The following is a 25,280-nucleotide window of genomic DNA, read 5'->3' as shown; positions in this document are numbered from 1 at the left end:
TCGTAATTATTATGAATATATATCGTATGTCGGTAAAAAGGTATTAATAGCGCCATCTAACAGTACAAATAGGAACTATTCCACGACAAACTTGGGCGTTTTCTCGATAGAGGCGCTGATCACACTCCGAAATTAGTTCGGTGTGTTCGCCATTAGATGGCTATTAATTTGAACAAAAATACCGGGAACTCACAAGAGAAAGTATGATAGTTTAAAAGTTTAAAAAAGAAGATGCAATTACAAGATACACCCACTTTATTTTCCAATTATTGGTTTGTTCAATAATTATAGATCACAATTTCCTTCGAATTTCTCTTGTCTTGTAGTGGAATTGAAGTTAGTATACAAATTATTGCGTAATTGTTTATGTAAGATGTGTCATAGCGTCGACATTTCTTACAAACTTACGCGACATTTATTCTAAGCTCATGAGATTTGTTATCAATACTATATTTACGGGAATGCTATCTCTTTTGATTTAGCAATAACTAGAGAATATTAGATATTGTTACTTGTTACTAATATGTAGATAAAGATATGTAAGTAGCGAACATTGTGTATGAAACTATATATGCCAGATTTTTACATGAAAAACATAAATTCCTTCCTCCTTTACATAAAAAATATAAATTCCTTCCTTCTTTACATAAAAAATATAAATTTCTTTCTCCTTTCATTTAATTTCAAGCGCTCTACATTATACTTGAATTTCACGAAAATTCCTAACATCAAGCTCAACGTAACAAATGTTGCTTGCCCAGAGTGAGCGGACGAATGATTCATTTGTTTTTATCTTTATGAATAAAGTCTAATTCAGTTGTATATGTAGACCATTTCAAAATTACACAACACAATGTTGGTATTAAATGCTAGATCAGATATGAGTACATTTGAATGGATTTTATAATTGAAATAGATCTAATAGATATAGACGTATTTCGTGTATAGGACAAGCGATAACAGACACATCGTACTCTATGGAGTATAGGATGAGCAAATATCGACATTTGTCTTTTGTATTCATTCGTTCGTTCATACTATAGAATTTCGTATTTACAAATTAAAAGATCCGTGCATTCGACAAAAAGTACTCTGTAATTACACAGCTACCGAATGTAACACACGAATACTTCAATATCAGCTGACATCTTTGTGTAACTTTGAGTGGATACGCGAGTGCGCGTGTGTATATACAGTTCTGGCGGTGTTTTAGGTTGTGTGAAGAGAATTTTTATTTTTAACATTTATACTTTAATAGATCTAGGTTCTCTCAGTTAGAAAGATGTCCACGCGTGTAGAAAATTTGATCGAAATGTATCGAGACGTTTCCGAGTTATGGCGTAACAGATACCCAGACAAACTAATTAGAAATGTTTAAAATGTATTCTTAAACTTTGGTATTTTTAATCAAACTACAAAATACAGAAAATTCAAAGGAAAAACGAATTCACGAAAATATCTTCTCTCGGAAGTTTATTTATACGTGTGGATAGAGTCGGTGAGTACGTCCCTGAGTAGACGACTGTGCGCGTGCCTAATCTTCGCCGCTGTCACATTCTGTCAAGCCCCGGTCGTCAGCCCGTGTTCATCAGCCATGCCGTGTCTAACTGTAAAAATCATCAATCGTTGGTATTAAGTGTCGCTCGTCGCGGTTCCGGGCCGCTGCGAAAAACGGCGGCTTGCAATCGCGATCAAACATGTACCGTATCTTTCCTGATCTAACAGGCGATACGGGTGTGTCTAAGCGCGTGTTCCGATACGTGACCAAGTATGTCACTCAGTTCGTAAAAGTCCGACGTATGCCGTAGCCGTAGCGAGCGTTAGGTTACCGGTAAACAGGAATACGCGACTATGTCAGCTGACATCCTGCAGGATAGAAACGTGGCCTTGAACGGCAAGAACGATCTACCGGTAGTCCCACAGCCTACAACCAGGGGTGGACTCAGAGTGTACAAGATCGTCGTTTTGGGCGACGGTGGTGTTGGTAAATCAGGTATTACTCTGGTATTCCTCTATCCTCGACCAAAGTACGCGTCAAATATTTTAGCCGCTCAAGTCCGTTAAAAGGTAAACTGATATACCTTGGTACCTTTGGTACGCAATTCTTTGTCCCTTTATATAAACCTACTGACACATGTCTTAATCTCTTGGAATCAAAGATGGGAATGTTTGTCAACATTGTCTGTATTCAGAACGCTTCCAGTTCTAGTTCAAGTACCCCTGGTGTTTGCATCTATTATTTGTAAATATGTAGCACATACTTGATTAGTCTCATATAAACTTCCAATTAAATTTCTTTAAGTTCGTCATTCTCTTTCAAACTGTATACTCTGCTTAATATTGGAGTACTCTCAACCCCACTCAAAATGCAGAGATGTGTAGCAGTAATGTAAGGAGAGAGGCAGTTTTTGACATTACTTATAGTCAGAGAAATGGTCCAGAGTAGCCAAAATATTTGATGCTGATCCTTCTCAACTCTCCTCAAAACTTGTTGCAGTATATCTATATTACTGAAATCATTTTTCAGCGGTCACCTTGCAGTTTGTTAGTCATAGTTTTCTTGACTACCACGACCCAACTATAGGTAAGGATGTTGTATAATGTACTCAAATCAATAGCTTCATTCAAGATAAGTATGATCTAATCTTTTTTATTATTGATAGAGGATTCGTATCAACAGCAGGCAGTTATAGATGGAGAGGCTGCACTGTTAGATATATTGGATACTGCAGGACAGGTCAGAATTTGTTATTACAAAACTCATGACTGTCTGGAGTTAGAAATATTTTGTAGCTTATGGTTGTTCAAACTTAGGTGGAGTTCACAGCTATGCGCGATCAGTACATGAGATGTGGAGAGGGTTTTATGATATGTTACTCTGTAACGGATAGGCATAGTTTTCAGGAAGCTTTGGAGTATAGGAAACTGATATCGCGCGTAAGGGCTAACGAGGATATACCGCTGGTACTAATCGGCAATAAATTTGACTTGCAGCATCAAAGAAAGGTAGAATATTTGTGTAGAATTAGCATGTATCAGTCTCATGTGTATGATGATCATATTACAGGTGACTACAGAAGAAGGGAAAGCACTTGCTGATCAACTTGGTTGTCCTTTCTATGAAACATCCGCAGCACTTAGGCAATTTATAGATGATGCATTTTACTCGTTAGTCAGACAGATTCGAGCTAAAGAGAGGTCACGAAATTCGGTGCGTAAGCACAGTCGCTGGTGGCGACTACGATCGATTTTTGCCTTTATTTTCAGAAGAAAACAAAGACACAATAGCAATCATCACTACTCCCCATGAATGTGATCATTTTATTAGAGGTCCTATTGATAGCGTGTATTTTAAATTGATAAATCACGGCAACACGAACAGTTTAAATTTCTACAGACTACAACGAACAAAATTTTCAATGATTTTTTTATATTTGATAGTAGTCTCCCTATTTAGAGACTCATTTACTCGCGTCACACTGCCTTATCTTTAACCCCATTATATTTTGAACATAGTAATAGAGACATAAAACGTAAACTACGATACATGGTTATTATCACGGATTCTGCATCGTTATGTTAGAATAGGTTTAATTGTCTCTGCTGCTCAAAAAGGAGTTAAGCATACAATATTATATACGAGGTTTATGTTTCTTTAGAGTACAGTTTTACAATGGCAGTAATAGTATTTCCGTGGCTCTTTGTCTCCTGATACAATAGTTCTTTCATTATTATTTATTAAAAAGGCTGTTAATGTTATTTATAGTATACGTTATCAAGCAAAGTAATAGATAATTGAAATGAAATGCCTAATTATTACAGGAATAGTTTACTTACGTACTGTTTAAATTAATATAGCCGCGTCCAGTTGTTGTCTCTTTTTATGCAGAATTTAAATTTTAATTGCCACGATATAGTCGATACATCGTATGACCAAAGAAATTAACATTCAGTGCTGAGCTAACATAATAAAAACAAAGTAAAGAACATGTAAATGCACAACATTTTGTAAATGCAAGATGTAGGGAAAGCTTTATAATACTAATTGTTATCTTGTCCTAATTAATGATACGAAGTTAACAATTAAATTTTATTTATGCTAATTTAATTTTTACAGAAATAAGATTTTACGAATGATTTTATATTGAATTAAAAGTAAATTACTATAAAGTATATGAAAGTTTCGATAATTTGTAAAGTTTACAAATGTTACATATTTAAAAATCGCACAAAGCGTAAGCATTTTTAAAAAGACATTTTACTATCAAAAGAAATATTTACACGAATATATTTTTATGTTTAAAGATTAAACAAATAACGATAGCAGTTTGGGATGTTAAAGTGGTCACAGAATTCTTACGTTTAAGAACTACCAAAACTTCTGAAATGGCTCTTAAACAACATCCAAATTTTTCGAATTAGAATCAACACTATATACATACACATATAATAGACTTTATTTTCACGATTCCTAACATTTGTTATTTATTGAAATTTTTAAGTCGTGCAGCTTCAGAATACACGCTTTCGTTTCTAGAGTGTGTAAAGAAGTATACAGTTATAGATGAATCGTGACAGTTTAGCGATATATTAATAGAATGATATGCTTTAAATAGTTGCCACGTAATAGAGCAAATTGCTAATGGCAAATAGTCATAATATATAAACAAAAAGAATGGTTAAGTGTAAGTTTATATACTAAACATCTAGTCGTTACTTAATGTTTCCTAGTCAAGTTTTGCATTTTGTTATACACATAATAATTTACAGTTTAAATATGCAGTTATAAAATTTGATTAAACACAATTTAACACGATCGTTTGTATGTTTACCATATCCTATAAATATTTATATGCGTTAGTATTACAATTGTTATAAATATTTTATAAATAATACTATTAGGAGATATTGGTGATTAATATTTAATCCATCATATTAGTAATGATAATAACAGAATTAATTTTATTTTCTAGTATAAAAGTAAAGTAAAGTATTATTGTCAAAATTGATAAGTTGCATAGTACACTCAGCTCTGTACCAATAAAGTAAGAAGTATTATTAAATACAAGTAAAGTGTGTTTAATCTTCAAATATTTGGAACAATGAAAGAGGTCTACGGTTGCTTTAGTTTCATAGTGTAATTAATATTTTTTCTTATAATTTTGAACAGTTTAGGATGGAGTAGTGTATGTACATATAAAATGTAGAACAAACAAAAATGCGATAATATGTACTGTATCAATATGAAAAAGAAATTTGTATAAGTGTGTTCCCAGTATAAAATGTAATAGGTATTACTGAAAAAATTGGATTAGATATACAAGTGTTAAGAATTAGAAATGATACTTTATAAATAACGTAGTACGTTCAAATCAGTTCTGTATAAATAATATACAGAAGAAACACAATTTACAATGACAATACGATAAAATATTAGACAAAGTATAAGTTTTTGATGTACTATTGAACAAAATCTTTTAACAGAATAAAAACAAACAAACAATAAAGTGCATATAATGTACGTGTGCATTTTGATATTAAATAATAAATTTGATATGGTTGAAATAATTTTGTGTAAAATTAATATCGTATATGAGTTGTAAATGTGATTTGCTGATTGGAAATATCAAAATACAAATTATAAAAGTATTCAAAATACATGATCCTAATCTACAAATACAGTGTTTTCCAATACAATGCTTGAAATATTATTCTTTATTTATTTCAGGTCTATATTCAAGTTCATACCTTATCCTGGAAATCAAAGTTATTATTCATAAATGTTTTTCGTTGCATAGGTTCATAATGGTAAATAATTAATATACAAGAACGATTTATTTTTCACAATTTCTCTGCAGATACATTTAATGTTCAGTAATATATTTGTTTTATTTAGGTATGATCCAGTTGAATACTGAATTACATTCAGAGTAACAACACATAATTTATTGCTATTGACTAATATAATTTTTTTAATTTTTATAAAGCTATCTCAACATTTATTTTAGTGAAAAGTTTAATAACAGCACAAAATAATAAGAAAATGTTTGAAGTAGTAGAAACGTTGTATAATATAAATCTTACATAGTATAAGTAGAAAAAATTGGCACTTATCTGAAGTTTTCTTTCTCGTGTAGTTGTACGTGTATTTTAATTCAAATTATTGAATTATAAAAGATTTTGAAATTTGATGTAGTGATGAGTAAATAATATTTTGTTATTATTCGTAAACAGATATAAACGATTATGAAAAGTTATATTTCTATCATTTTAATGTATATTTAAAACATGTTTTTCTGTTATTGTATGAAATCCCTTTGTTACATTTTTATCAGTCTCCAGTTCCTGCTTTCATTTCCTGATCTCTTTCACTTTCTGCTACATTGCTGTCCGTGGATCCTGCGTTTCCTTGTTTATTATTTTCTATATAAATCACAACAAAAACAAAATAATCTAAATCTGCTTCTATTTCTACTTGAAACCAATGCAGATTAATGAATTATGAATGTGATAATAAAAAGCGAAATTCATAGGAATGTTGTATATTTAAATTACAGTATATAATTACCAATGTTATCCACTCCTTCTGTATTTAGACTGTCATCTTTGCCATCATTGGAAGTATTGTTTCGTTGTCTTGGAGTTGCTTGAGCTGAAAGTCATGTAAACTAAATTACTACTCTACAATGAAATAATGCAGACGTTTCTGAAAGATTTTAATTACAGTTTATTTTAAGTACAAATAAACCATCGTTAATAAATATTATTTTAGTAGCCCCAGATATTAGTGCAGCCCTCACCATTTATTTAGTTGTTGTGTGTATTAATAATCATATGTAGTACCATTCATAATTCAGACCATTGCGATTATAGGTATAAATCCACATTAATTATTAGTACATATATCATTTTTTTATACAAATTTATGAATATAATTCAATTTGTTAAAAAAAAATCACAGTAAATGAAAATGTTGAATGCTATACTTAAAATGTATAATATTCATATAGTTTTTATTTCTTAAGTTGATACAAATACATAGAGTAAAATCTATAATTAATATTATAGGTTTCATATCACCTCATGAAATTTAAATATTAAGTAAATTTGCAACAACAAAGATAACTAAATCACAGAAGGAAATACAAATTTTGAATGCACTTTTTAATCATTTATATTATAAATGAAAGGAATGTTTTAAGAATGAAGCAGTGAAGCATAGAAGATTATTTATCATTTTTTATCAAATACTAAACATTATTCAGGGAATAAATATGAAATTTGTAATTTCAAATAGACTTTCAATAGCAAAATTTGGGAACATTAATACTTTTAGACAATGGATAAAATCCGTATTTCTTCATCCACACTTTGACAACTGATGTGAAGCAAGTCATACTTCTATATGTTACATAAATAAGCGGTGCGATATGCTCATTAACCAAGTCATCCATTTCATATGAACAGAAGTTTGATAGTAGGAGCACGGAAAATACAACAATTTCATACAGAGTTACTGGAGGAATATTGTTTTAGTTTTCTGATAATCTTCTTTTACCCTGAGGTAGGAGAAAAGTATTGCTACTTTTCAGCATTGCAACTGAGAGGCGAGGACTTAGGCGCATAGCGCCAGGTGGATCTGTTGGAAGAACTGGAATTCCATGATACTTCAAACCACGTTGACCAGCTACAGATACTTTTACAGCTGTCTCCGGAAGAGGACCCAATTGAGTCTTGTTAATGAGCGTTCTTGTAGCTAAATTGACAGACCCTCGGAATGTCTTATAATGCTAAATCAATCGATAATACGCAGAAATGAAAGAAAATCGCGGTTGCATTAATGCTTCTATCAATACCCCAAAGATGTTAGAATTATTTAGGAAATTATTATTGGAAAAGCTGCAATAATTTGAGCAATCAAAACTAATTCCTGGATTTATACTTTTGTGTAAACATATGACTCAAAAAACACAAATGTACAAAATAAAATAAAATTAGAATCATACATATAATATTGTAACTTACACTGCTGGAGGACATTAAGTTTCCTTTCAGGAGTTTTATTGCATGTGAGTTTGAGCTTGTCAAGTTCATCTTTCAACTGTAACAAAAATTTAATGCTACATATAAAATTCATCTATCAAACCTTGCAAACCAGTATATATTTTTAAAACAAAATTTATACCTCGTCTACTTCTTCTTGTAACTTTTTATTTTCATCCTGTTTTACGTCTATTTGCGTATTCAATGTATTTTTTTCTAGTCTTAATGTTTCTAATGTTGCAGTTTTGGTAGCATCTAATTTGTTCAGCGAATCCAATTCACTCTTGCATATACTAACAGAATCTTCCAATTCTTCATTTTTCTTCTTCAAATCTGCTTGTTGTTCTAAACGTACATGCAAGGATGCTATCTCTTCCTCTGCATGTTTGTATCGCTGCTCCAAATTTCCACGTAATGTAACACATTGATCTCTCTCTTCGGCACTAAAAAGGAAGTTTTCATATTATTATATTTTTATAACTTGAATTTTCTCTTTTTCTTGTACAAACATTAATATTGCCACCACGATGCATATAAACATTCTGTTAGTATCTGTCAAAATAGAAATAATGACACAATAAAATTCACTTTTAGTTCCAGCATGATATCTTGCAAACTTCAAGACAATAAAATCTGTCACAATACGATGTAAGTGGTATTGTTACAAGGAGTAATTTGCAAAAATAATAGACACTAAAATACAATTCCTTAGGTACCTTACATTAATGTTTACATTGCAATAAGTGACATGTTGTACAAAATAAATATCGTAAGCTCACAAAATAATACCTAATTTTAAGCTGTTCGTTCAATTCGTCGATCTGTCTAACCAGCTCAATATTTTCCGAAGACAAAGTCCACCAGTTGCAAATTAGCATTAAACAAGCGACGAGAAGTCCTCCAACAAGGAGGGGAGGACATCGGCCTCCTCCAACTCTCATACTGTCAATTCCCATTCCTTACTTATTCTATCCGGTATTTACCAGATTCACATGTGCTTCGTTATTTTTCGCACGTGTAAACGAAAAATCGATTTTTTCGTGTCTCACTCCTAGTTTTATGTCAAAAAGAGAAGGGATGCACAATTCGATCAACTGTCACGGTTCATTACAACTAATCCAAATGAATGAAACGAACGACACTCTTTTAACTTTTTCCCTATTAACTGTCTCTTCTAAAACAATTCTCGCACTGTTTTAAAAGGAAAATCCATATATAAAGTGTCGTGGGCGTATTCTGATGTACACTACCGGTATTGACAGCGGTACAAATACATTTTATGACGATAAATACAAAATCGCGTCGCGCACTAACTGGTCAGAATCGTTATAATGCGTAGGACAATTTCGATTGTTTATTAATAATTGCGACATTAACGTTAAAACGGTTTAAAAATCAATGCGGCGCATTCATCGTGGCTGGGATAACTAACAGTGACGACTGGTGTCGACTAACCACCACGCAAACACACACAGACACAGTCAAGCCGCGTACAGATATATACATAACCTGATAGGACTGCATGTACACATTTTATATGTATACATAGGCACATATTCATTAACGAGTTGGCAGGCTGTTGAGGCACACATATAGAAAGATATGGCTTCTACAGGATACTGTCTTTTTGTCCTTATACGCGTAAATTTATAATGCTCATGTAGTGTTACCGCGCATCCGGAAGATTCACTTGTTACTGCTTAACATACACCGCGTTATTGTCTTGTAGATTACGTATGCACCATTTATAGGCATTGAACACATTCAGTTGGCACTAATTGCAACAAACACATGCAACTTTGATAAACGATCTTTTCGTGCAGTGATTTTTAATTGAACACTCGACAGAAATAACTTAATCATTATCATGAGAAAGGTCAGTCGGACCGTTTTACAAAAGAGATGATTAAGAAATTGTTATGCTTTGATAGTTGGTAATATTTTCGGAATGAGGAATGATATTACAGGAATTCTTGGTATTAGTTATGAGAAACTTGGTAGAAATAAATAAATGGAAAATCAAAATGAAAAATTTAATACGCCGGAGTCGAGATTACGGGGAAACGTTTATGAAGAAATGCATACGTACAAAAGTCACATTTATTCTGTTCTCTTTATTATATATAATATATATTTACTTAACACTGTACCATTGAAGAGAATTCATAGCTGAATAGAGTGAAAAGTATCGTGATCACGGTTGCGAATTCAAACGACAAGAGACATGTACTTAGAAACTCGACGTTCGATTCATCGTGATACGATTTACCGAAAGATGACTGGTTCAAAAAACACCGAAACTCTTTTCAACTAATTCATTATAACGAGTAACATAAAAAGAGACCGTACAGGAGTTCGAATCCTTCGACATCGACTCCTGCAAATAGACAAGGTAATTTCATCGTATACCATTCTCAAGTTTGTTCGCTTATGATTCACAAAAAAAGTCACATTTTTACATATTACGTACAATCAACATTCGACGAATGTCTTTCATGTGTATACAATGGTAAATGAATCAATACGTTCTGTCGGCTGCGTCTATTTTTCGGCACATTAATTTTTAATAAATGTACGAATCAGAATATCAGCTCTCGGAGGTTGTATACAGGGTGTCCCAAAAATGTTGTAACACCTTGAAAGAGGTGGTTCGGGTGGTGATTTGAAACAACTTTTTCCTTAGCGAAAATGTTGCACGAGGCTTCGTTGAGGAGATATTAACGAAAAACACTGACCAATCAGAGCTCGAGGATGCCGATGGAGCGGCCGCGGTAACGAATGCTACGAGCTAAGCGGTTGCGCTTGTACGCGAACAAGTGATTCGACGTGTATCGAAGGACATTGACGCAGCCGCTTAGCTCGTAGCCTTCGCTACCGCGGCCGCTTCAACGGTATACGCGCGCTCTGATTGGTCGACATTTTCCGTTAATATCTTCTCAATGATGCCTCGGATAACATTTTCGCTAAGGAAAAAGTTGTTTCAAATCACCTCCCGAATCACCGCTTTCAAGGTGTTACAAGATTTCTGGGACACCCTGTATTTTAACACGAATGACGTTTGCGATTGATTCTCCTGTACGTGGTTATCTCACGATCGTTTTAGATGCTTTCTCATCAAACTGATTAATCATAAACGAACGCCCCATCGTGTATGAACAAATTATTATCGACATCGTTACAGTTTTATCTTGCACGCGTAGCAGCGTCCTTGCCCGCGCGCGAACGAAAATAAAATATATGAGAAATTTAATATACGTATGTGCTCCAGCATCCATCGGCACCCGGCATCATTGTTATGCGAGACACGTTTGTTTTGAATATCGATCACACCCACTTTTACTTCCTAAATCTGGCTAAACAGATGTTCGTCAATGATACGTAACATTTGAGCTAGACGTCGAAAAATAATCTATCGCTGTAAACATCGTACCTTTGTGTTCCGCAATCTCGTTTGTTTACATGCCATACATACGCACGCGGGAACACGTTCCACCTAACTTCGTCGCCTGTAAAGGTCGATTCAGACTATACGACACGGACCGGCAACGACACGACAAAACATTAAAACGTTTTAAGTTCAAGCGTTTTAATGGAACTATTCACACTTAACAGACTCCGACCTGAACGTTCCGTAAACGGGAATAGTGCGAATAGTTCCATTAAAGGTCTATTTACACATATCCGTAACATGCCAGTTCCGTATCCGTTCAGTTCCGTAATGTTCCATCAATGTCAGTGATTTTAAATATTCTTCTGTTGTTTTTGAATGGGCATGTCCACACACGTCCGACACCGCTCCGCGACGTTAATGATACAGTACGGATACGGAACTGACACGTTACGGATATGTGTAAATAGACCTTAAAACGCGTGTTTTAATGTTTTGTCGTGTCGGTGCCGGTACGTGTCGTTGCCGGAACGTGACGGTCCGTGCCGTGTAGTCTGAATCGACCTTAAAACGTTTGTCAATCACACGTGTTCCGAAAAATCGATATCGATACAGTAGTTTCCGTCTAATTAGGTTATCGATTAACCGGAACACTTGTTTACTCAGATAAGGTACGAAAGTTAATCGCGTGTATTTAATGTTTACTTAACTCTTTGAGTGACGCGATTTAAAAGGAAAATGGAACTCAAGTTGCACAAGAGAACAGCACCAACAAATTCCTAATAGAATATTGGACTATGTACGAGCAATTTCAACTTTTTGAGGTAGGTTAAGAAATATTCCACCATGCATATAAAGTTGAGCAATAAGTGAGACAGTTTTCAACCCACACTAACCCCAAAGAGTTAAGACTTTCCATGCAGATTCGTCTGATTGAGCAAGTGTTCCAATTAATCGAAGTTCACTTTATTTTTATAACACGTTAAGATGTTATAAAAACATAATGTATATCATAATTACGTACAACGCGAATAGTATGTAATCCGATTTGATCGCTTGAGCAATAAGTCTCCCTTTGTACTGTATCTTTTCGAATCAATACAGGTCCAGGGCTATTTAAAATAGGTCATCTGAGTAACTCGAGTATTTTTAAAAATAGAAAATATTTTAGACGAGAAGAAGTTGTTTGGTTTGGTTGAGGTGGAAGCACTAAGACTTCGAGACCATTAATTTTCTTTTTAATGCAACTATGTTTTTCGATTCACCTTCTAATAGAGACTTGATCTTTTCAAAGACATTTAAGGTCGCCAAAGGACAGCTATAAAGAAAAATTTTGTTTCAAGCAACAGAATAATTTCTCATTCGATCTTTCATATTTTTTTTAGGTTGGCGTCAGAGATGAGTTGAAAATTCTTATCTAGATAGAAATCTCGAATACCGTAAACAATTTTTAATCCGTTGTCTGTTCGATAAATATTACAATATGAATCTCTCCAAACGAACGCGAGTTTATCAGAATAATTATTTGATCAGACATAAATAGCAAATAATTCTTTACATTACAAAAATCTCAAGTGACTTTCATACCACGATGATTTCAAACATAAAAATGCTAATTTCTGAACTGTTGCATCCGTCTTTTTCGAACAAAATATTAGGTCGTCTCATAAATTCGTGGCGAGGACTGTGTCGAAATTTAATAAAAAAACCACAGAAATTTTCTAGTAACGGTATAATGACTATCTGAGAGAGGTGAGAAGCTATTGTAAAATAAGACAGATTATCTTTTCTTGTGACACTTAAGAGTATGTTTCACATATTAATTTGAGAAATAGAAGTATAAATGGCACGAACTTTTAGGACGACCTAATATTTTCTAAACAACTGTCCCTTAGAAATCCATAACTATAGGCCATTGTATCCATCGCACAAGTTTCCATTAGAAGGCAAACAGAACGATATACTAATGACTTTGAAATGTCCTTGACGCTTCGCGTCAAACTTGTACCTCATTCCTTTGTTTGCATCGTTAAATATAAACGAGTTATCCAAGTGAACTGTCCGAAATGCCCCGCCCTGTGTAATTGTCTGTTTATTGATTTTTATAGAAGTATATAGAATGAAAAAATCAGGTGGAATATTCCACGTATGCTAACGTGCCTTGGCACATCATGCGCAGCATAGCACACGGCACGAATGTCGAGATGCGTAAACACGTGTCACTGTTCGCGAAATATATTCGGTCAGAGGTACACAGTTTTTTTTTTTTACGAGACTATTGTTGAAAAATCGGTAACTTCTCGTCATCTCTTTCGTATTCGAAGTTCACACCACCTCTTTCTCTGTCCCTCTCATTATGGTCGTATATTGGGTTCATTTTTTCGCGAAGGGGGAAAGAAAATCTCGAAGGTACCGTTTTTCTATATATATAATATATATAGATACATCCGTACTGACTACTATGAGTAATTTTATGTCGATTCTTGCGTACATGAATATTGTCTTTTCAATCTGTTCATTACTTTCTCGGTCGATATGGTGTTTTTCATTGGGATCACTGTTTTTTTTTTCATTTGTTTTATTATTTTCGTTACGATTTGAAAGGTTTTTTTTTGTTAGTTTCCTTTACGACAGATCGATAGATCCATCCGGAAATATTGTGTAGAATTGTACACAGAAATTCATGTTCTCTTTCGTTCGTTAATTTTCGCACGTTTACGAAGCTGCGCCTTTTTCAACAGCAACTTAACCTCTTGAGGGATATTGAGAAATTATACATATGTTTACATTTGCTTTTGCATCGATATTTATCATTATTTACGATCACTCTGCCTCTTGGAATTAAACAATATACAATATTAAAGCAAGACAGCATACTTCCATATCGAAATTAATTTACAGATGAAGATTGTTTTGGTTTGTATTCGATTAAAGCAAAACAAAATTCCCGTAAAATTTGTCCCTCAAGAGATTAAACTCTTCTTTGCGTTCCACGGTCAACTAAAATCGTATCTGACAATCAGTGAAACATCTGATTCGGGAAAACGATTTCGACGTCTGCGTCGGGACGTCAGTGATGTCTAAAACGTAATATTGGAAGATATTGCACTAATCAGCTCGGAAAATAACCTGCATGTTTGGCTCGCGACTTCTTAGCACACGTATAAGAAAGTCTTGAACAGAAACGATCGAACAATGGAGTTAATCGATGAAAGAAAAATTGTATCGTTAAATCGCGCGTCGTGTATTGTTTCGTTCACTTAAATCGCAGACCCCAGTGTAGATGTACGTTGGCGTTAAAACTAATAAATCTTACATAAGTGCGATTCGGTTCTTAAAAAATTAAGACATTTTTCTATATGTTCAGCGTTTTGATTATATTAGCGACAATTGTAGTACAACCATGTTACGAACACAAATTGACGTAGTGGTATAAAATACGAATCGGTAGTGTCGATTTTTTTTCCCTTAAATGGTAACGGGATCTGCGATCAGGCACACAAAATTTATAAATGTAGTTTTTAAACATTTCAGAATATCTAACACGTTTCAAATGATTTATTTACAAAATTCGGTAAACTTTCAGAAGATATATACGAGAATTTTCATTTTAGACGATTTCCAAAATTGGAATTATACGTATGAATAGTAGAATTAATTCTTCTCGTATACACCGTCTCAGTTTTACCTCATAATATTTTAGTACCTTATCGGAAAGGATCAATTACACACGAATCTTTTTGTTTATTACTAAAAAACAGTTTTAAAATTGCTCGCAGTGACGCGTATACCGAGATCGCGAAATTTCATCGAAAAATACAAATGTATATTATTCAGTAATCATTGCAGGTTGAGAGCAGTGCAATATGATCCGTTTTGTGGCGTGATATACGCCATTATTTACGAAGAAACGTTACCGCTGGCTCTCGCGAACCTTTGTTTACGGCACTGTTTCTTTTTTAATTCCTCTAATACGTACAATTCGCTTTTTATACGCTCGGTATTTCACGTACGTTCGTGCAAATCGTAATCATACTAATGTTGTTTTAAGTTCTAGTCACGTAGAAAAAGAGTCTATAGTAAAATCGTGGTCCGATGTTGCCGTTTACTTTTTTCCAATGCTTCAATCATAGAACGCGGTTTTTGCAAGATAAAAAATCGTCTGTACGTTTTGAGAGAAGCAATCTCGCCGATCTCTTTAAACATTGTTTTGTGTGCTAAGCGAACAAAACAAAAATACTGCAATCATGTGAGACTACGGTTTTCTTAACTGTAAAACTTTTTGTTTCGTTTATTATACGTAAAGAAAACTGAGGGGAAAAAAATAATTCATTGTGTTCGTGTGATATCTGCTTTCGTTACTGCCAAGAGATATCGATCAACGGAAAGGCAACACGCGAAACGTTGGAAGCATTATAGAGCAGAAAAATGAAATGTACAGATTCTCATTCATAGTAGAAATACTTAAAAAAAAAAGTGTTTCATACACTTCTTATTACATTGTCCTAGCAATTCTTCTCAATTGATATAGTAACATTGTACGTATCATTCTTCTTTATATCTTCGTTCTCTTAAATCGATTAATAATGATTAAACAACTGAAACTTCCTATACTAAAATTAATAAAAACTTAAACTGCATGAACATGTTTTAATCGTTATCAAAGTATCCAAAGCAGTTAATCTTTTTTGTAAGTTTCAAACTATACACCAGACAGATTATGACACTCATAATTAAATGGTAAAATGAAATCATATGCGATTGTTTTTTTAATAATTTTAGTATAGTCACAGTTTTAAAGATGTATGTATCTACAGCATAAGTACAGATTCTTATCATAAATGTCACTATAATGAAATAACGAGTATTTCATGTATGATGTTTTTTTTTCTATATTTATTCATAGTTTCCTTTCAATATATTTGGATATTCCATGGAAAGTATAAATGCATTAAGAATTACTTTACAAAGAACAAAATTATAATACCACATACACGTACATTTAAAAATATTTTATCTGCACAGTGTTTATGATAGTTATGAACTAATATTTCAGTATGGTCTAGTGTCATCTCCTGTCAACAAAATTTACAAAACAAAGTGAAAGAACTAATAACTTCTTACAAATTAGTAGTACAAATGTTTTCGATATCATGCAAAACAAGCTGTCACGTTCTTTTAAAACATTTTACCTTCCCATTGGCATCGAATGTTAAATATATTTGAAAATTATTTAGAAATCATTCGGATCGCGCGCTAAATTGATGCAAAGTTATTAGTTCTCAAGGTCGTTTGCTTTTTTTTTTAAATACACTTTGAATATTCTAGTTCATAAGGTATTGTTAATGTAAAATTTAGCATAACATATTAAGCGTTTAAAACGCTGTGTTAATGCTTAAGCTACAAGCAAATAACAAAACGTGTGTATTGATAATCTAAAGGTAAAATGTGCGCTTAAATTATTGCAATGTCAACATAGCCCCAAGCTACCGAGATAAATTATACTCGTGGTCTTTGCAATTTGGTGGCTTTTCCAATCTCGGGTTTAAAAGCTTCCTACAGGATTTAATTAAAATATATTATGCCCCAGACAACTAAGGATGTATATGTATTTTCATAACGCATTGCTGCGTGACTGATTTATTTATTTCATATAAATTTGTCTTCTTTATGTTAATTTCTTGACTTATCATCTTAAAAGTTTAACTTTATATTAGACATAATATATTATAATGATATACTATTCAAATAATTATTTCGTTGCCATCTAAAAATATTCTTAACTTTCTTCAGATTTTTTATTCTCTAAAATATCAACGCCTTTGAAATCAAATTGTAAATTTCAAGAATAATATGTGCAATTCTACTAACTTAACTCTTTTCGATACAATATATCTCTGCATCGTTACTGAAAGCAATAACAAAATTGCAAAGATAAATTTGTATACCATGTGTTCAAAAGAATTTTATACTACGTGCCCCTTTCTCTTATTGATTCCATGTTTTCTTTGCAATTGGCAGTAACAAAAGTAACCAGAGTAAAGTGTAGCACCGATGTTCTATACAGAAAAGGATGGTATGATCAAAACTTCTGTTCCATACACTTGCATCGTATTACAAATTTTAGCGAAAAATTTTAGACAAAGTTCTGAGAAGATACAGTATTTCCAATTACAATATTTACAATAAATATTTTACTGCAATAGGAAGTTTTCCCGACTTCCAAAAAATATTCGAAATTCTGTACGTATACGTATACATATATGTATATGTACGTACGTATATATTCAAGTAACGATAAAAGAAAAGGTAAAGTACGAATCATTTAAAATAACTTTCTATGAAGCTTTTATCAGGAGCTCCACAGAAATCAATTAGAAGTGCCGTTTCACCGTTTTGTTTAAACTGCAGCTATGTTCTACCTTTGTATTAGAAAATAAAAGTGAAGGTGGTCAATATTTGGACAAAACTATTTGCCATGAAAAGTGATGCAAGTGTAGCCATCATCGATATGTTACCACGCTCATAGAAAACACTGTAAACATGAAAAAACTTGTTTAACTCCAAAATAACCACCTTGCCATTTATTAACAGTACTCGTGTTATCTTTACAGAAAAATGTCGCGCATTCGCGAAGGAATAGGAGAATAACGGTGAGTCAGAAAACGCGGTACAGAAAGACCTTGTATTCGTATAGAACACTTAAAATACTTTTTTAACCCTTATGTTTATACCTCAATCTAGCTATGGACACCTCTTCCATCGCTCTTTATCGTGCATTCATTTCTTTCATTTACTCGCATATCACGTCGCTTACTCAACAATACACTGTTTCATTATCGTTGTTAGGCGTGTGTACCAGCGGAAATTAAATAATGAGTAGCGCTGTTTGAATATTTGGGCTATAAGAGGCCAAAAGGGAAAACAGGCTCACGAAAAGTTATCACTTGGTGTTTCTGGTTTCACCTTCTTCTGTGGGGAGCTTGCCTGTGAGCGTATGTCTGTACCAGGTCTCTTCACCTGAGGGTTACTCTTCACAGCGGTGGTTGGATCTGCTGATAAAAAATGATTTAACCATCGATACCTAGCAACGTTCGACTTTGTAAGTATCGCTACTAAACGCAATTTTAATTATTGCTAAAAATGATCAATTCTTTTGTTGTTAATTAATGAAGCTATACACTAACCTTGTAACCACCTGACTTGCGTCGCTGGTCCATATCCTTTATCATTTCGTGCTGCTATTCTAAATATTATGGCCGGTTTTGTAGTAGTATCAACGTGAGCGGCACTAAGGGAACTATTAGTCACCGAACAGGAATTATTTGAACCGCAATAGACTCTAATAAAAGCTAACTGATTTGGAGTCGATAGAATTGTCCTTGGTTCGCCGTCGTTATTCAACGCTGTACTAGCACTTCGCACTGCTAAATAGACAGAATACTCCAAAATAGGTCCAACGTTACTAGATGGCGGTTCCCAAGATATTTGAGCACCCTCTGCAGATTTAGAAATTTTTATGGCGCTAGGTGCTCCGGGGTATCCCGGAAGACATGTTTTGAATGCAGATACCTTGAAATGAAAAAAAATCCCTTATATAGTGTTCAATAGTCTCATTTTTGTTACACATATTCTTCATAATTTATAATTTACTTACCTCGCTCCAAGTACTTCGTCCACAACTATTCACAGCGGCAACTCTAAATTTATAAGCGGTTCCAGGTTCTAAGGCAATTTTGCTTCTCCCTTTGAAAATATCCATATTTGGTTGCGTTATGTCTAATGGTTCATCGCCAGGTAAATAATAATGTTGTACAGTAAAACTTGTTCCTTTTATTACTCCCACGTCGTACCATTCTACCTCCTTCTTTTCATCCTCATTCTATAAATGCGTGTTAAAAAAGTATACATTATGAAAAAATACTTCAATATAAACTAAAATACAAAAATGTATCACTTTACCTGTTCAGCTTTTACTTTCATTGGTTGTTCTGCTGAACCTAAGGCAGCTGTAGCTAATGTAGTCAATGCGGTAGAATCATCTCCACTTTCCGATCTGCTATCGTTTATTTTTTCTTGCTTAAAACTCTCCTTTTTAACAGCTTCCTCTCTCATTTCTATTTTCAGCGGTGTCATTGGTTTTTGAACATCCACCTCTTTTTCCAGCGGCGCAACGCCGTTCATAGGTGTTGGCGGTTCGGGAATTTTTTCTTGTTCCATTGGCTCGTCAAGTTCTAATTTTATTTGCATATCTGGGGTTACAATGGGAGTTGCAACTGTTATTGGCATATTTACATCGGTGGATGTTAAAGAAGTATCCGTAACCATGGGTTCGTCATTGTCTTCCAATTTTTCCATTGAAGAACTTTCCTCGGGAAGGTCCATCACTGACTCTGCACCATCATCTTTCACTTTGTCAGCATCTTGACTATCATCCTGAGAAAGTTGCGATATGCTATCCTCAGGCGATAAATGTTCAGGTGCCGGCGACTTTTCATGATCAGAAATGTATGAATCCATATGTATGTCTTTTGGATCATTATCAATTTGTTCAGTTTCATCGTTTTCTGATGGTTCCGTGGCGTCTGGCATAGACGCTTCTTCCGATGGAGCTTCTACGGGTTCTTGTATATCAGATATATCAGGCTTAGGTGGTGCTTCTTCGGATGGTGGATTAGTTACAATTTGCATATCGTTTTCACTCGTTGGTTCCGGTTCGTTAATAGTTTCCATTGGTACTTCACTTTCATCTGGCTGAGACTCGACAGAAGGTTCCGGCTCTATTGGAATTTCTTCTGCAGTACTTGTTGAAACAGAAGGTTCAGGTACTGCTTCCGAAGTAGTTTCTGATTCTTTTGAGGGAGTCTCTTCTATATGAACATCCTCCTCTGCAGTTGCAACGCCAATATCTTCCTCCAAATCCGCGGATTCTATAGTTGCCGACTCTTCCTGATTTTCAGGAACAGGATCTTCCTCTAGATCAATCTTATCCGTTTCTTCATCCTCAGATAAAAGAATATCTGCTGCTCCATCAACCTGAGGAATCACAAAATTTCCATCCCCATCGACTTGCATAGGTTCACCAGCTCCCATCTGAGAAACCAAAGCAGCTGCCGTGGTAGCCTCGTTCCCGTTGCAACTATCTTCCACTTTACCATCTCCTGCTCCCCCATCATCTGCTGCTACCATAAAGGATAAGCCACCAGAAGGTTCTTGAACCGGATCTATCAAACCTGCTTCCGCAGCCAACGCAGCCAATGCTGCATCGGTAGTGGCAGGACCATCGGAAGTAGACGCTAATGAGGCTGATGGTTGTTTTTGTGATGGAACAAACAACATTTTACTTGTATCTATCGCATCCGATGCACTCGAAGTAGTAACAATCGAACTACTTGTGGGCATGAGTGTGACTGTTTTTGCACCTATTCCACCAGACATTTGTAACGTTACAGGTTTGCCAGACACAGTCACAGCCTCTGGTGTTTTCTGTATTTGTGGCATAGTAACGATCTGACTCTTTCCAGGATTAAAAATGGCTTGTGGACTTCCCTTGGTGGCAATAGTCACCGTCTTTGGTACGCCACCCTGGCCTGGAACTGTGATAGTGATAGGCTTTCCTGCAGTTCCACCTCCCATAGCTCCCGATGAAACAACGATCATTTTCACTCCTTGCTGGTTTGTCACGTGATTAGTAGCAGACAATGGTAAAACATTTACGGGTGTAGTGATATTACCCGTTTGCCCGGTACCGGCTTGGGAGGTGGTAACAGCTTGTACAGCTCTCAAACCGGAGCCAGTTGTAACCACTATTATCTGATTACGACCAACGAGTCCACCATTGCCTCCAGGTTTTGTAATCATTATTGTTTGCTTACCGCTGATGTTTTGTCCTTTGCTCATAGCAACGATACTAGATGTTTTCATGGTAGTGAGAATTTTAGATCCTGCTACAGTATTAGGATTTACTAACCGTAATATCGTCGGTCCCTGGTTAAGAGGTTTCGCACCTGTTGCTTGAACAGTTTTGCCAGGAATGAGACTGACCTTAGGCACAGTTGCTACCATTCCCTGACCAGTTTTAAGAAGGTGTACAATTTGAGGCTGACCAGATATATTTTGACCAGGTTTTTGAAGGATTATTTGTTTACTTTGTTGTGGAGAAGCGGTTCTCAGCACTGTTGCTCCAGGTGCAGCGAAACGTATTTGCTGGCCTGGTTGAACATTCTTCATTCTAATCGTATTAGCGGCAGCTTGTGGAAGGATTGGTACGTTATTCATACTTATTTTTGGAGTAGCAGCAGCCGCTGCAGCCAGTGCAGCAATTCCTGACATAGCAGCTGGCGTTTGACTAGCTACTGTGGTATTAGGGGGTGCAGGCTGTTCGGTAGTTACTGGTGCCGAAGTGACAATGGGAGAACGAATTCTGATCAAATTTCCAGTTACTCTTGGCGTCATTGGACTCGTTGGTTTTGTTACGGCTTGCGATGATACTGGTTTCTGAATTGGGCTCTGCACGGTAGACTGTATTCGTACGGGAGTCTGAGCTATAGTTGGTCTGGCAGAAGTTGGAGTCGTTGGAAGAGCAGCAACGGTGGTAATGGGCGGAGATGTAACGGGTACAGTTGCAGGTGTAACCACAGCTGGTGTAGTGGTGGGTGCAGTGTTGGTTTGCGTGCTAACCGTAGGAAATGTGCCAGTTGTTGCTGGAGGCATGTCATATTTCTGAATTTGCAATATGTAATACTGCGCGGATGGTGTTGCTGTCCAACTGACTTCCAACGTTTGCGTAGAGGCTCTTACTAATTGCACTCGGGATGGCGCGGGTGGTTTACTGACTTCGAGGTACCATAAGTCTTTGCAGCAAACCTGAAAAAAAGTTATACTGTATTATAAATAAAACTATTCTTTTATTGAAAACTAATTATATGAACTAACCCTAACCTGATTGTTCCAAGCTTTGCGATATCCATCTCGACCAGACCATACGTACAGTCTACTATGCACTCCAACTGCACAGTGACCAGCACGAGCACGGGGAACATTTTCTTCCAGGGAATCGACTGTTAGTTGCTCCCATGTCAATGTTTCTACAATAACAAAGTCATTTTTTTATTAAGCACAATTAATATATATCGAAGAAATGTATAGAATGTCAATGTTAACTTACCTAAATTTAAACAAGCCAATGTACTTGTACATTTCCATTCTTTTTCATGTGTTGCAACTTTAACATCATCGACAACAAGCGGTACCCATCCACCGAAGACATACATTCGATGACCAATTAAAGTGGCAGTGTGGAGAGAACGTGGTAACGGAGTTGGTCCGTGAACCACTGGTTTGTTCCAGGTCATCGAATCAACATCGAGAAACCATAGGTCACCCAAACGGCAGCCGCTCATACCGCCATAAATCACCAAACAGGATTTTCCTGTATTGCGATCGGTATAAGCCACGCCGGTATGAGACTCCCTGGGTGGTGGTGCATGTCCATGTGTTTGCGGTACATCCCAAGCTGTTGCTCCGTTAGGGAGTAACTCGAGCGTATACAAATCGTTTAAATATCTTGGTATATTGTTCTTGGGATCGTCACTGTCGTTAGCCAAACCTCCGAATAGAAAAACCCTGTTACCGATAAGGGTAAAGCTATGTCCCAGTCGAGGACACGGCGGAGGATCATGTTTGGGTGGCTTTGGTTTTAATCTTTTCCATTCCCATCTACTTGCTTGCAGTTCATAGAGCTCATTCGAGTATTTTCCATATTCTACCATACCACCAAAGACTAAAATACGAGTTCCATCGACGACAAATCCGTACGCTGCACAGCCAGGTGGAATATCGCCTTTTGTTGATGGTACAAACCATTGATTAGTTGCTGAAAAATGCATAAATATTGTATTAAAAAGAATACTTTCAGAATATCAAGGTATGTGACAGGTATTGACAAAATTTCGATTAAAATTCAAAAGTAACATTTAATTAAACATTCGCTTATATATCATTTGAATTCTCAATAGTCGTGTTTTATTATAAAGAAGTTTATTAATATAGATCTTTATATTTATGATGAGCAAGCTGTGTAGCGTGTACCATAACAGTATTCCGGAAAAGATTTCAAAATTAAACACAAAGTGCGCGCCCTGATACGCACGCGCGTGGCCGTGTAACGTAGCGAATGAGAGAAATGCCGTGCGCATACATGATACAGAAGGGATGTGAAAACGCAAAATGAAAGAGTGGGAGGAGAAATAGGTACGGAAGGAAAAAAGAGAAGGAAAGGCAAAACGTGAACGTGGAATGACGGGAAACGCGGCGCGTTGCATATCAGTGGTGGGGCGTATAGAACAGCAATGGCCGCTCCCGCGCGTATAAACATGAAAAATGACAGACCGCGCCAATTCTACCAATGAAACTATCACGATCCTCGTTAAACGAAACTGAGAAAGACACGTACAGCGGGGGTATACTCGAATTACGTGGAATACATCATGATAAAGCATCTGACACGAACGTAATTCGTGTTTCCACGGTGATCCGGCCGGTGACCGTCTTGTCAACGTATGCCGCCATCTTGGATCGCGGGAATCATCAAGAACGGCGCGCACGAAAGACGCACAGCAGCGATGCAACTTACCCGTGTTATAGACATGAAGCTCGTCGACAATGCCCTCGTTTCCACCGCCGAAAACGACCATAAGGTCTTTAATAGCAACTGCCCTATGCCCATGCCTGGGTCTTGGCTGGGGCCCGGTCGGATTTGTGATCCGCTTCCACTTTAGCATGGGTGCCGCCATGATGACCGTCGATCACATCATTTTTTCATACCCGCGCGACTATGCACCACCGAGTTACCCCTGGAGCAGTAGGACGCCCGATGGTTTCCGAAGATAGCGCGCCCTTCCTTATCTTCGAACTTTGATAACTTCGATATTCACAATTGCTATCCCCCCCCTTAACTCGAGTGAATTCGAAAGTTCGCACTCGTCGGAAAACTTACTACTCTCGATGTTCCCCAGTACCGTCGATATCGTACGTTTCGATTCTAACCTCCCTTTTATCTATACTATTTCGCGAATCGTCTGTTCGACAGAGTCTCGAGCGATCGTTCGCGAAAATATGAAATGGAACGAATATTATTCGATGGAAATTTGAAATTACGAAAATTCTAAGCGATTTAGAGAGGCGTCTGTAATGCAACACGTACACAGAGACGCACACCGTATATTTACGTTCGCGATGTTTACGGCACTGGTCTCACGTCTTCTAGTGTGCCCGCTCAGCGATCACCAATGGCCCGGCTGTGTATATATTTTTCACGTTGCACAATCATCGTTGCAGTCAAATAACGACCGTGATCGTGTATTTCACTGTGCTTTAATCTCTCGACATTTCTCGCGGCTGCTACGAATCAAGAGAAGCCTCACGTCCCTTTTGAAACTTCCGTCAAACGGACGAAAAACGGCGCGATAAAAGATTTCACTATGCACTGATAACCACTGTACGAATTACAGGGATCGCAACGTATGGACAGACCAAGCAAAAGTGGCGAATGTACAGCGAGACGTTTATAGTACTTGCCGAAAAAAACTATTGCAATCAGTAGTTTGACGGCACGCACAAGCGGCCTCCGCAATCTTCGTCCACCATTGCCCACAACTTGCGTCGGTAACAACCGCATATATTACCAACTCATTTTGCTCTAGGGATTTTTGGAAGTTTGTTCCATGAAACACCTATTTTTCCATGTAAACTTCAATTGTTACTTGTATCTTCGTAAATACGATCGCAGTTTTCACCGAAACTCGTTATATTTATGCATCACGTATCTAACTATTGCATTATCAATGGT

At 35.9% G+C, this 25,280-nt stretch overlaps 3 protein-coding genes across 6 annotated transcripts; 1 reads left to right on the top strand and 2 right to left on the bottom strand.

Annotated features, from left to right (window-relative positions):
* The first annotated feature begins 966 nt into the window (after positions 1 to 966).
* Positions 967 to 5,697, top strand: LOC128887948 (GTP-binding protein Rit2). The gene is made up of 5 exons (XM_054144473.1): positions 967 to 1,993; positions 2,528 to 2,584; positions 2,664 to 2,737; positions 2,815 to 3,006; positions 3,068 to 5,697. The coding sequence occupies exons 1-5, from the start codon at positions 1,852 to 1,854 to the stop codon at positions 3,308 to 3,310; spliced, it is 708 nt and encodes a 235-aa protein (XP_054000448.1). The 5' UTR covers positions 967 to 1,851; the 3' UTR covers positions 3,311 to 5,697.
* Positions 5,698 to 5,816: 119 nt separating this feature from the next.
* Positions 5,817 to 9,486, bottom strand: LOC128887945 (Golgi membrane protein 1-like). The gene is made up of 6 exons (XM_054144467.1): positions 8,833 to 9,486; positions 8,186 to 8,486; positions 8,026 to 8,101; positions 7,559 to 7,756; positions 6,569 to 6,652; positions 5,817 to 6,423 (listed from the first exon to the last, which is right to left on the bottom strand). Exons 1-6 carry the CDS (start codon positions 8,997 to 8,999, stop codon positions 6,332 to 6,334), a joined length of 918 nt encoding a protein of 305 aa, XP_054000442.1. The 5' UTR covers positions 9,000 to 9,486; the 3' UTR covers positions 5,817 to 6,331.
* Positions 9,487 to 18,097: 8,611 nt separating this feature from the next.
* On the bottom strand, positions 18,098 to 25,109 carry LOC128887927 (host cell factor 1). 4 transcript variants are annotated; one of them, XM_054144428.1, is made up of 7 exons: positions 24,066 to 25,109; positions 22,599 to 23,306; positions 22,367 to 22,518; positions 19,394 to 22,297; positions 19,089 to 19,313; positions 18,619 to 19,003; positions 18,098 to 18,486 (listed from the first exon to the last, which is right to left on the bottom strand). In XM_054144428.1, exons 1-7 carry the CDS (start codon positions 24,223 to 24,225, stop codon positions 18,362 to 18,364), a joined length of 4,659 nt encoding a protein of 1,552 aa, XP_054000403.1. In that variant the 5' UTR covers positions 24,226 to 25,109; the 3' UTR covers positions 18,098 to 18,361. The 4 variants fall into 4 exon arrangements, with proteins under 4 accessions (XP_054000403.1, XP_054000404.1, XP_054000405.1 ...); XM_054144429.1 differs by having other exon boundaries at positions 18,098 to 18,483; positions 24,066 to 25,108; XM_054144430.1 differs by having other exon boundaries at positions 22,373 to 22,518; positions 24,066 to 25,108.
* Between the last annotated feature and the right edge of the window lie 171 nt (positions 25,110 to 25,280).

The sequence above is a fragment of the Hylaeus anthracinus genome, unplaced genomic scaffold (genome assembly GCF_026225885.1).
Source record: "Hylaeus anthracinus isolate JK02 unplaced genomic scaffold, UHH_iyHylAnth1.0_haploid 11989, whole genome shotgun sequence".
In the NCBI taxonomy this organism is placed as follows: Eukaryota; Metazoa; Arthropoda; class Insecta; order Hymenoptera; family Colletidae; genus Hylaeus; species Hylaeus anthracinus.
This window is presented reverse-complemented; position numbering and strand designations above follow the sequence as displayed.

Coding starts and splice junctions, on each gene's coding strand:
- LOC128887948 (XM_054144473.1), top strand. CDS start 1,852: ATGTCAGCTGACATCCTGCAGGATAGAAACGTGGCCTTGAACGGCAAG. Junction 1,994..2,527: donor CGGTGGTGTTGGTAAATCAG/GTATTACTCTGG, acceptor ATCATTTTTCAG/CGGTCACCTTGCAGTTTGTT. Junction 2,585..2,663: donor CTACCACGACCCAACTATAG/GTAAGGATGTTG, acceptor TATTATTGATAG/AGGATTCGTATCAACAGCAG.
- LOC128887945 (XM_054144467.1), bottom strand. CDS start 8,999: ATGGGAATTGACAGTATGAGAGTTGGAGGAGGCCGATGTCCTCCCCTC. Junction 8,102..8,185: donor TACAAGAAGAAGTAGACGAG/GTATAAATTTTG, acceptor TTTTTGTTACAG/TTGAAAGATGAACTTGACAA. Junction 6,653..7,558: donor TACTTTTCTCCTACCTCAGG/GTAAAAGAAGAT, acceptor CATGACTTTCAG/CTCAAGCAACTCCAAGACAA.
- LOC128887927 (XM_054144428.1), bottom strand. CDS start 24,225: ATGGCGGCACCCATGCTAAAGTGGAAGCGGATCACAAATCCGACCGGG. Junction 22,519..22,598: donor ATTGGCTTGTTTAAATTTAG/GTAAGTTAACAT, acceptor TTGTTATTGTAG/AAACATTGACATGGGAGCAA. Junction 22,298..22,366: donor CTTGGAACAATCAGGTTAGG/GTTAGTTCATAT, acceptor ACTTTTTTTCAG/GTTTGCTGCAAAGACTTATG.